Source organism: Sinohyriopsis cumingii, unplaced genomic scaffold, assembly GCF_028554795.1.
Source record: "Sinohyriopsis cumingii isolate HCF-2022 unplaced genomic scaffold, ASM2855479v2 utg000913l, whole genome shotgun sequence".
NCBI lineage: Eukaryota > Metazoa > Mollusca > Bivalvia > Unionida > Unionidae > Sinohyriopsis > Sinohyriopsis cumingii.
Window position 1 is genome coordinate 2,597,861 of NW_028315943.1, and position 12,756 is coordinate 2,610,616.

Here is a 12,756-nt window from a genome sequence, read left to right on the forward strand (position 1 = left end):
TGGTGTAAGCCACGGATCAGAGGACATGTGCGAGACTGAAGTGTCTGAAAACTTGAAAAGGCTTGGAGACCCTGTTGAAAATGGCAAATTGGCGTACACTTCACGCTAGATTGCTACTATAGCAGTCTGATCATTAAGATAGATAACAACATAAAAACGTATTTTTATTGTACTTCGTACATCAAGGTACGACTTTGAAAACTCCTGTCATAAAATACATCAATTTTATTTTTCTCTTTAACATTTATGTGCATCAGTATCTGTCTTGTGAACAGAAATTATTTAATATATCGACATTTTAATAGTTGTCGATGTTAATCAATAAATGTTGTAGTGTAATATGACATTTTGGTAAAATAAAATAAACTTTGCAGCAGCTGGATGTATAATGTCACACTACATTTTCGAGATAAAAGTTTATTAGAGTTATTAAGTCAGTAAAACGTCCTCTGGTCTATTTTCAGATACAAAAGCTAGTACACTTGAATATGCAATACCATTACCCGATGAACAAACTTGTACTGTTACCAATGATATCGATATTAAACAATTGTCATGATCTGTAAAAGCTTTATCATTCCGGAAAATCATGACTTGAGATACTTTAAAAAAACACCTACTTTACTGCTAATTTACTTGAAAATCGGTACTCAGTATTTCAGAAGTACTGCATGCTTGCAAACGTGTTTATAACTATGGAGAAGGTTTTTGTGAATATTGCAGATAGTTTTCAGCTGCTGAATTTAAAGAACTAGTAACTAGTTATGCAGAAACAAGGTGTATCTTTATGCAAAATACTACAGGTCTAACATACAAAAGCTTTTCAAATCTAAGTTAAGTCATATGTGATTAGTATATGATGTGCTGATGGTCAAAACAGTACATCTGTTACTATGCCTAATTCAATGTTTCAAATTTATTTGATAAATTAATCTTAGAAGAACAAAATTATGAGAGTTGCAGAGTTGCAACAATGTTTCTATAATGTATTTTATGTTATTATAGGCTCATTTTTCTCTGTTAACTTTATAATGTCAGAATCGTGTAGTATTTTTCCATATTACACAGCTTTATATTGCACGACACGTGTCTCTAAAAATAGTATAGAATATTAGGAATTACTTTGTAAATAAACCAATGAACTCTCATGTAGAAGCCGTTTATCTTTTAGTTTATTAGATTTGCTTGTGAATGAACTAAACAAACTGTTTCGTCCATTTGAAAGTAGAGACGATAAAGATAAAGATGTTTACGGGTTCGTTGAGTCCAAAGTGAAACTTTCATATAAGCAAACGAATGAACGTGATTTTTTCGCAATGTTTACAACACACGTGATAGACGCAGTAATTTAAAATAACATTCTGATCATTGAAATAGTTATTTAGGAAAATATTCGTAGCTCTTCGGAATTAGAAATGGTTCAGACTTTGACCTAAGCTCTCTTTGGTCTATCAAATAACACAGAAAAGCATACTGAGGCCAAGGGCTATCGCATATCTATCAGAGATTTATCAATTTACAAGTCAGTCAAAACACTAAATTCGAGACAAATTTTAAACAGAAGGTTTTAGTAGGAAAGTAAGAGCATCAGAGCCAAGAGGCCAAAACGACCAAGAAGTCTTATGTCACTGGCTAAATAATACTGGCATTGATCAGTGCTTTGCTATTTGCCCCATTTAACATTTTGATATAATGTTAGGCTAGCGATAGAAACCATACAGGTCATAGCTATGGTCGCTCTAGCAAAGAGCATTCAATTGACAGGGCATAACATGTCTGCTTTAGCTGATTATGAGAATGACAATAACTAAACGTACATTGATGCATCTTGCATTTCCTGAAGAAGTACTTTCTTAGTTAGATCTGCAAATCAAAATGACGTGACCCATATCACAGATTCCAAGACTTTATTCACAGAACGAAATTGTACTGCAATTCTGACTACCATTCCAGCTGAATTAACAATCTCCTTACTGCACTAAAAACGAAATGAATGTGATATTCCATATTGTCTGTTTGATAATTTCAATTTAAAGAATTCCTATTTTAAACATATTTTATTGTGATTCCAAACAATAAATGACTGAACAGAACCATGGCACCAGTTGATTCAACAGCTTAAATCACATGTACATTGAATTAACCTAATAAATCCCGTTAAAAGCAGAACTTATTCTGATCGACAAAATAGGAAAACAAAATACATCCATCACAGAGGAACTGGAAAAGTTGTTTCAATGCGCATTCATTCACATAATGGCTAAATTTTAATTTTAAGTACAGCAAAACGAGAATTTTTTAACCAATGAGGAGAGCGGGACCCAGTTCAAAGGTTCCTGATCGGTACTCTATGCGCATTAATATTGTTACTGTGCATTGATGAATCTATGGTTGTGTATTTTTTTGGGAATGTGACATAAATTCTATTACTTTGATTCTAGTAATTTGTTCGTTTTATTATTAAACCTTAGACAGAAAAGCAAAACGAGTGTATCATTAAAAGGTTACTGCATTTGTATGTTTAAATATTAATTCGTTTCTTCGGAGCAATACTGTACTCTCAAGGTCGAACAGTATTGCACAGAGAAAAGACTCGTTCATATTTCCCCATAAAAATACAGTAACCTGTAGCTATCAATTTAGATTAGACTATGTTCATGGAGATGGTAAATTTTGTGTTGACTAGTGATTTGGTTTGGTTATGAAAATATAAAAAAATTGTCGGATACATTAGTAGACTACTGTGATAAATACCAACTTTATCAAATATAAAATTCAGTCAGCTGATAAACATCTTATAATGATATTGCAAGAGAGCGAGAGATAGACAATGAAACAAAAACGTGAATGTTGGTCAGAACTGTGCAGATAAGAAGGATAATAAAAATTGGTCATAATATTGTACTTGCAACAGCATAAGATTTGAAAAACGAATACCGTGTAACAATAAACAGTCATTAATATATAGGAGGTGATTTAATTTACTTTGTAATTTACGTTTGAAAAACGATTATGAATTTCTAACCCTTTTTGTTTCTGTGTCTACACATTGGATCAAAGATTGAAACAAAATGACCATGCTAGAATAAATAAAATTGCATTATCAACTAATAAAGAAATAACTTCTCCAGCTGTATTCAAAAGCTAGTTTATTATGTTCCCACTTGTTTAGTTAATTCAAAACACATAGCAATATTTATGGTTAGGTGTTTGTTTACAGCCCGAGGGAAAGCAAGACTGTGGACACAGATAACGGAATCAGGAATGATACTGCAAGGCGAGCGTGTTTCGAGTTCGGCCCCAGGGAAGAAATAATAACATACACCATGATTGTTGTTGCAGGCCACTTTTAGTGACGAGTATAGATTATCTATAGAAATAAATATGAAAGTTACTGATATGATGGTTTACATACGTAATGAAGCTCAAGTGCTTGAAATTTGGGGCTCAGACAGCCACACAATATAAATAAAAACCACATAAAATATCAATAATAAAATAATAATAAAATACACAATGCGAACGAACGATTGACTATTGTGCCAGAAGATTATATTAATGGACAGTAATAAAATTCGTTATTGTTCATGAAGTGTGATCCATAAAATTCCCCGCATCTCTTTATGTACATACTTATACACACATATACACATACATATAATATATATACACACATATACCTACATACATATCTACATAACTTTTATATATGCAACATCATAAAAATTGAATGCCTACACTCGAATAAATACACATACATATATATGGGAGGTTGTGTAGGGGCGGAGGTGGGAGTTAAAACTTAAAATTCCACACCAAATATTTTCAGAATCTAGGATTACGTCACTGCTCCTCTGCTGTTCAGTTGAAAGTGACGCTAATTACCATTCAGTTACTGTGCGCAGTTGCAAGCCCTGACTAATGAATGGCCAGTGAAACCCATGTGACCACTACGGGGCAATTCAATTGGCCCTTCCGGGTTATGTTTACTGTCATAACAGAGTAAGGTAAAAGGTAGGCCCAACCTCCTCACACCAACCATAAATGTACTTACGCAGGCGTAAGTAGTTTTATGGTTATGTGTTTGTTTATAGCCCGAGCGTGTTTCAAGTTCGGCCCCAGTAAAGAAATAAGAACATACACCATGATTGTTGTTGCAGGCCACTTTTAGTGACGAGTATAGATTATCCATAGAAATAAACATGAAAGTTATTGATATGATGGTTTGCATACATAATCAAGCTCAAGTGCTTGAAATTTGGGGCTCAGACCGTTCCCATACAGAGAGCGCTCGCCACATCTAACGCTCTCTGTGTAGCCCCAAAATGAAACAAGGGGGCGGGTACCTGCATCAACAAAGCGAAGTAAACATGGAATGAAAAACAAGCATAATAAAGAAAGGATAATAATTATATATCCCAGACTATCTAGGCCATACATCTAAATCACGATATAAAGTAACAACATTGTAAACATAAATGAACATATATCCCATGTACCAGCATTCAGATAATGCCGAATTGTGCACCCGCGATAAAGCATGTATTACATGTGAGAAATGCTCTTCATTGAACCCATATGAAGAGCAATGCTCTCATGAGGTGAATGGCTGTCTGGGTCTGTGCACCCACCAGACCTAGACGAAGAATTGAAAAGCAGAACCAGGTAGTAGGAAGTGATATGTAATGCGTACAACAATGTAAGTCCATACATGCAAATACATTTTTTTTAAAAAACCTAAAAGCAAAGCATCGTTAACATATTGGAGCATATATATCATGTGTACAGGTATACAGATAATACTGAATTGTGCACCCGCACAAAGGTGTGTATTACACGTGCGAAATGCTCCACAATGAACCCATATGAAGAGCAGTGCCCGTATGATTAATAACGTGTACAACAACGGAAGTTCATACATGCAAATTAAAATAAAAGTAAAACATTGTAAGCATAATGGAACATGTATATCATACAGATAATGCCGAATTGTTCACCCTCAAAAAGGGGGTGTATTACATGTGCGAAATGCTCTTCAATGAACCCATACGAAGAGCACTGCCCATATAATGGGTATTGCTGTCTTGGTCTGTGCACCCACGAGACCTAGACGAAGAAATGAAAAGCAGAACAAGATAGTGGAAAGTGATATGGAAACAAGTAACTCGACGGGAGTCCATACATTCAAATTAAAAAAATATATATATATATATATAAACATTGTAAACATAATGTAACATATATATCATGTGCACAGGTATCCAGATAATGCGGAATTGTTCAGTTCATGTCGCGAAAAGGGAGTATCACATAGCGTCCAACGCCATTGGAAGAATGTTTGAATGTTCCGCACGAGGGTCACACCTCCAATGAACCGTGTGATGTGAACGGCTGTACGGGTCTGTGAACCCACGAGACCTGAAGAAAAAGAAGAATACGAAGGCAGACACGGCAGTAGGATGTGCTATGACGACTTGTACAAAAATTTACTGATCGAATGCTTATATATTGGTTATGTAGGTGAATTACATATGCAGAGTTTCTTACTTCAGTTTTTCTTGTGAGAGTCATTAAAAGAATTTTGGTTTATTTATACTGTGAACGTGGAAGCTGCAGAGACAGTGCCTTGCCGAATTATTGTGAATTGTTTTAAAGACTTGGATATTTATTTAATTTCATCGGACTACCTCGAAACATTCAACTACAACTGTTGTCTAATGTTGTAAAGCGCTTAGAGCTTCTAAAGATTAGGCGCTATACAAAGTCCTCATTGTTATTATTATTATTTTGTTATTGCAAAGTTATCGAAAAATCAAAGTATTCCTATTCCAGCATTTACATAGTATTTAAATAATGAACTATTAGTAAATTAGATAATTAACAAAGAAAAAACAACCCTGACATTAATTTCAGTTTTGAAATAGGTCAAGATTAAAAGGTCAGTGATATTTAAAAACAGTTTTCTGCCACCAGTACCAGAAGCAGAAAGGTTTCTACCACCAGCACTAGGACCGGAAAGGTTTCTACCACCAGCACTAGGACCGGAAAGATTTCTACCACCAGCACTAGGACCGGAAAGATTTCTACCACCAGCAGTAGGACAAGAAAGTTTTCTACCACCAGCACTAGGTCCAGAAAGTTTTCTACCACCTACGCTAGGTCAAGAAAGTTTTCTACCACCAGCGCTAGGTCCAGAAAGTTTTATACCACCAGCCCTAGGTCCAGAAAGTTTCTACCACCAATACTAGATGCAGAAAGGTTTCTGCCACCAGTACCAGGACCAGAAAGATTTCTACCACCAGCACTATGACAGAAAGGTTTATACCACCAGCGCTAGGTCCAGAACGTTTTCTACTACCTGCGCTAGGTCCAGAATGTTTTCTACCACCAGCTCTAGGTCCAGAGAGTTTTCTACCAACAGCGCTAGGTCCAGAAATTTTCTACCACCAATACTAGATGAAGAAAGGTTTCTATCACCAGCACTAGGGCCAGAAAGGCTTCTACCACCAGCGCTAGGTCCGGAAAGTTTTCTACTACCTGCCATAGGTCCAGAAGGTTTTCTACCACCAGCGCTAGGTACAGAAAGTTTTCTACCAACAATACTAGATGCAGAAAGGTTTCTACCACCAGTGCTAGGTCCAGAAAGGTTGCACCTTTTGCATAGTTCTTCTTTTAATTTTCTTTTTCCATTCCTTTGACACAGATGTAATAAAGTAAATTTGGAGTAATCATAATGAACAGTGATGATATTATTTCTTGTTTCTTTTACGCCAGTAGGACAGTGATCAATTTCACATGCACTTAAACTGTTTAATATTGTATTGTTACTGGCTTGTGCTACAGTAACTATTCAACTGCAGTAACATGCTGTTGCTAGTTTAAAGTGCATTTAAGACAATTTTCAGTAGCTTTGATACCAGGACTACCAAAGTGTTTGCTATTTATGAATATGGCCAAAGTAAAAGTATTTTAAAAAATGAGTTTTAGCACAATCAAGATACTGAAGTTCAGGCAGGCAAATGAAACCAATTCACTAGATTTTCACAGAGTGTTGGGTAAATGACACCAATTCACTAGGTGTTCACAGAGTGTTGGGTAAATGACACCAATTCACTAGGTGTTCACAGAGTGTTGGGTAAATGACTCCAATTCACTTAGGTGTTCGGACACTGTTGCACTGATATAATTTCTCAACTATAGCATGTTAAGAGCTAGTGAATAGACGTTTTTTGCCTTCTTGCCCTGCAATATTATGTTTGCATCAAACTGCGACTGTGTTTGCCTCATTACAACATTATGTTACAGTAAAAAGATCCTCCAAAACAGAAAACAATCTGAAGAAAATGTAATCCACATATAAAACCTATGAGTGCTGTAATAATTTATATAACAAAATAATAATAACGGGCCAAAAAATGTATTGTTTAGTCAACTTTATATAAAATTTTCACTCTAATATATTTTATAGTTTGTTATTCATATGTAGTTTATTAAGTTAAATTTCACATACATTTTTTAACAGGATATTCTATATTAGGTTCATCAAAATTTACGTTGTCCACTCTGGTGTTATAGCATATTAGAATTCTCTCTTAAATTTATATGCTAACAGAACTTTATACTCATTTGGTTCCACTTTGTCATCAATTATTCCACATACACTGAATTTCACACAAAACTAATAAGACTGAAAAGTCAGCTGTGAGAGCTTATTCACATTTGTTTCCATACAGACCTTAGCCTTTGCTAAATTTGATAATCTTATGTGTTGAAATGACCACAATATACATCTATTTAAAAATGTTATTCTTAGTCAATAACCGTTCGTGCTAAACCTCTCCTCGTATCTATTTTCGTGCGTACCTCTCTTTCCGCTTTAGCCTCATAACGACTATACACCGGATTCACTTTCTATTGGACAAGCACAGCTGGCTGCGTCATGCTTAATCTTAGTCAGAAACTCGTTGAATAACTCTGTCTGGTTTTATGATTTCTGGGTAGTTGTCGCTTTTTCGTAGTAATATTTAATCGCCCGGATGTTTAGCCCTCAGAGTGTAATGCTAGGCGCAGTGCTGTCTCGTACAGGACTTGTTGCATTTTTCCATACTTCACTGAGGTAACCGCACACACTTCTGTGTCCCACGCAGAATCATGGTGCTATATAATAGAGATTAATTTTTTTCCCAACAAGCAATTAAAAACATGAAATACAGGACTGTATTATATAGCATCTCTGTCATTGCAAGGATAGAATAAAATCTTGCCTATGGAATATGATCCAGGAAGATTGATTATTCTTCGACATTATCTTGCTAGTCGAATTAGGAGCGTCCATCAATTGATGCCAGCAACAAAGTTACTGTGTCCCAGATCGAATGTCGCTCTGTACGAACTCATCGAACGAGTCCGAAGAGACTTCAAGGCGATCCCCAGAAAACATCATGCGCGTCATAGTACTTTTCAGGGTTGACTAAGGGTGGTAAACTTTGTTTAGAGGGTTTGGATTCTAGTTCACTCATGTCCTCTTCAAAATCACTGGCATGAATTTGTGCCAAGACTTCAGCCCTGGTACGAGGCGATAGATCACGTTTCTGCCTCTTACTTTCTTCTTCTTTCTTCTCAAATGAATTGGATCATTTCATCTCGATAGCAAAAAGTCAAATGACTAAAGTTTAAATACCATGGACTAATTTATAGTCATAGCAGACCAGCGTATATAAAGGGTATGTGTCTTGTCCTTTCACTATTCATTTCACTCTCAAACTGAGCACAACGATGGAAGAGACTACCAAGATCGAACGTTTCATCAGAGCTTTGCGAGGGGTCATTAGAAAATTCTCTTCAGACCAGCCGAGGGACTACTCTCCTTCCTTTCAAGATAAAAGTCAAGATACTTGCTATATCTGTCAGAAGAAAGGGCATTGGTCTTCAGAGTGTCCAGACCGTCAAAAAAGAAAAAAAAGGGGTTAGAAGAGACAAAAGTCAAGATACCTGTTATTATTGTCAAGAAAAAGGACATTGGTCACCAGACTGCCCAAAAAAGAAACAAGAGGAGTCAGAAGAAGAAAGGGATTCTTCAGAGGAAGAGGAAGAAGAAGAGGAAGAAAACAGACAGTTGAAGAAAAAGAAACAGGAGAAGAAAAGAAGGGAAGAAAGTGAGGAGGAAGAGGAGGAAAAGACTATGACGGTGAAGAAATTAAAAAAACAGAGAGTGAACAATGAGACAGAATAAGTCTATGAACTTTTTAAAGTGCTCTGTTGTGAATTGTGAATTGTAAATATTTATAAAAGAATAAATTAATTATAAAAGGTAAGTGTCTTTGGGTTTTGATTTTAAAATAAGAACCTACACTCACGCACACTCATACACAGACAGGTACTATTGGGTAAAATGGTTTTTTTTAGTTATTGGCGATTGAAAGTCTATCTCTTTTCGAGAGACGTGGATGGCCCTGAAAAGGGCCTTTTTTGGTGTAAGGGGTGAGTTTAAACAATCAACTTTAACTGTCTTAAGCCTTTGCCATGGCCAAGGCCTACTTCTGGACTGCGTACTGTTGATGATGATTTCGTTGAAATCACTAAGGGTGGTGCAGTAGGCGTAGTCACAGGGTTGGAGTGTTTAGCTTGGGAAGGTCGTATTCTCTTCGGCCGTAATAAAGAAGTCTGATACATTGTTTCAGACTTCTTAACTCCGCTAAAATGTCTAACAGTACCGTGACCGTTTGATTTTGACACCCTTGTTTCTTTGCTGCTGCTTCTTCTTGTTGTTGTTTTTTTCTTACCTCTTCTTCTTGCTGCTGTTGCTGTAGGAGAAAAGCTTGTTCCGCTTCCTTTTGCTGTTGTATAAATTTCTCCAATTCTTCTTTCTGTCTCTGTCTAAAATTTTCCATGTGCGGTAATGAAGGAGAAGGTGACGAAGGTTCAGGAACAAGTTCTTGCAAGGTAAAAAAATCCACAAAATCCCAATTCACCTCTTCTGAAAGTAAGTCTGGGTTCCCTTGGGTAGTCTCCACCATCAGTGCACCCAAACTGATCGTTTTCTGAGTTTCCGTCATGTTGAAAAACTGTCGCTTAGATTGACTGCGCACAGGCGCTAGCGAATCTGTATAGACTATGTGACGTCACAGACTGCTCTCTTCGGATTGGACGTGGGCTGACTGAATTTTGTAACGCGTGTTTGGATTGGTCAACAAACTCAATCCGTTTCAATCCTTCCTCCCCCTATAAATAAGTACAGTTCACTGCATTCCTTCACCTGTTACTCAGCACCCCAACATGTGGACCGACGTACAATCTTCAACGCTTGTGTCTTCGATGATGTTCCGGACGGACATATCAATGTATGTCCGATCCAACTGGACAGTTATCCACAGGACAGACACCAGCCTGTGGATGCGAAGAATCTTATGTGGAGCATCAAGGATGCCTCAAAAGAGTCTTAATCTATGGTCCTGCAGTCAGACGCAGCCTAAGGTCAAGAAGAAGATGTCACAGATGCCCTTTATGTTAAGGGTATATTAACATAAAACCAAAGGCCCTTTTCAGGGCCATTCCTATCTCTCGAAAAGATCTTGACTTTCAAATGCCTACCCCTTTTTTATTTTTTTGTTTAAAAAAATAATAAAAAAATAGAGACCCCTCCCTGTTTCAATTTTCGCCTGTTCCATTTTCATAGACCCATCAGGTCGGGACCTTATTAAAATAGGGTCCCGACCCTGTTCCATTTCCCCTAGTCCCAAGACAGTCCCACGATTTATTCCCCATGTTCAATTTCCCTTGTCCCTAGAGTGAATAGTTTTTTTTCTTTCTCCCATGTTAAATTCCCCTTGTCCCTAGAATGGATATTTTTTTTCTCCCATGTTAAATTACATAGTCCCCAGAGTGGATATACCCTTTTTAACATGGAAGTTCCCTAGTCCCTAGACTGTCCCTATTCACTACTACCATTGTCATTACCAGCCTGAAACCCAATTTAATGCCATTTGTATAAATTCATTTCAAATAAATATTATGATATAGTTGAAGTGTAAAGTCAAGCAAGTATTCTGTTTGCAGATTTTACATTTTAGATATTATAGTAAAGTCATATTTTCTCTTGTTTAGTAAACTTTATTGCAACTGGTTCCAAAATAGTAAACCTTATTTAATGTTCATTCATCAGAATAGGTATTAATACAATCCCGAATTAACTGTATGGTACTAAAATATACCCTGATCTTGTGTGAGATTGTAATATACAGAACTATACCTCAAGACAACAATAATATATTGAATTTATATTGTATCAAGACTGTCATGGTTATGAACTCCAACTTTATTCAGGTTTTTTCATAATAAATGATCATCTTGTGCTATGGTTGAAAAGAAATCAAAGTTCAGTTTAACTCCATTCTCTCCACATTTGTCAGTTGTTAGAGGCATACTCATCCTCAGTGTTATAGTAAAATGTAATCTTATTTGGATCAATCTTGGAGGTGTAATATATGAATGGAGAAAGAATATTATCATCCAGATTAAAATATGTTTTATTCAGACTCTACTAAAAATTTTAGTTGGATATGGGTTACGGAGCCTGATGTGTACGAACAAAGCAATGTGTACCATGACCTTTTTAATTTAACATTTTAAACTCCTGCAGAAGAAAGAGATTTTTTAGATCCATTAAACTGTATTAACAAAAACATTTCTTCAGTATGATTTTCATTTACTTAGTATTGACAAAACTCATATTTTAAAGTTGTTGTTTTTTTGTGTTTGGTTTGGCCTTTTATGGTAAACCAACACAAGTAAGTTATTTAGTGCCAAGGCACTTTAAGTATAGTGCCTTGCCCAAGGACACACCATGGTAGCTAACCCAGGTTGGTCTGATGGTAGAATTTGAACCTACCTTATTTCACAGGTCCAGAAAGCTAACCACTGAGCCACTACAGCTCCCCATCTTATAGTGGAATGCTGGTATACTTTATGATCAAGAAGGATGGGTTGGGGTATGCATGTTGCATCTGAAAAAAGTGATGGAATTTTTGTTTACATAATATTTTAGTCATACAATATGAATCATTTTCTATAGATTTAAGATGTATCAGATCAAGTTAAGAAAAATCATATATTCTGTTTCCTGGGAATGTACTAAAATTCACTGTTATTGTTTGATTTTTTGGTAGTAAGCTTACTTGGTATTTTTTTCTTTTTAACTTGAGTACCTAATTTGTTAACATCCTATTCTAAATCTTCATAGTTCTGTCTATTAAGTGACAACTGTTGATACATGTAGGGAAGTTTTTGTTCATAACTTTTGATTTTTGTGATTCTGGAAGTTGCAGTATTTGTTGTTGTATTATTAACCATTTCAGTAATTTAATGAATGCAGAGTATACTGTTCTATAAATGAAATTTAAGTGAAAATAATGTAAAAGTATGTTTCACTGCAAATATAAATTGTTTAAAATAATATATCATTTATCATATGACTATTCAATTGTGGTAACTAGTATTCCATCCAATATCTATATATTAAAATATGTCTTTTCATACAGCTGGTGATCATTTAGATACAAGTCCAACTGAACATAATCAAATTATCAATGCAGGTGTTTTTATTAGTAGTAGTATTGCAAGTATAAGTGTTAGTATTAAGATTTCATATACAGGTATGATAAGTGTATCATAATAGTAGTAAAGTGGGGCACATTAGGGACAATGGGACTTAGCATTAAAAAGACCCCTGGGTCAGATTAGGGACATTGGAAATTTAAC

General features: G+C 35.8%; 1 protein-coding gene across 2 annotated transcripts in view; it reads right to left on the reverse strand.

Moving 5' to 3' along the window:
* Positions 1-3,330: 3,330 nt before the first annotated feature.
* Positions 3,331-12,756, reverse strand: part of LOC149773041 (uncharacterized) — a 31,080-nt gene continuing 21,654 nt past the window's right edge. The window contains exons 3-4 of one of the 2 annotated variants that reach the window (XM_089946856.1): positions 11,888-12,002; positions 3,331-5,418 (exon numbers count right to left, since the gene is read on the reverse strand). In XM_089946856.1, coding sequence (XP_089802982.1) covers positions 5,307-5,418; positions 11,888-12,002 — 227 coding nt within the window. In that variant the 3' untranslated portion in view covers positions 3,331-5,306. Of the gene's footprint in view, positions 5,419-6,310; positions 6,693-11,887; positions 12,003-12,756 lie in introns of those variants that run through there. The other variant, XM_089946855.1, reaches the window with a different exon arrangement.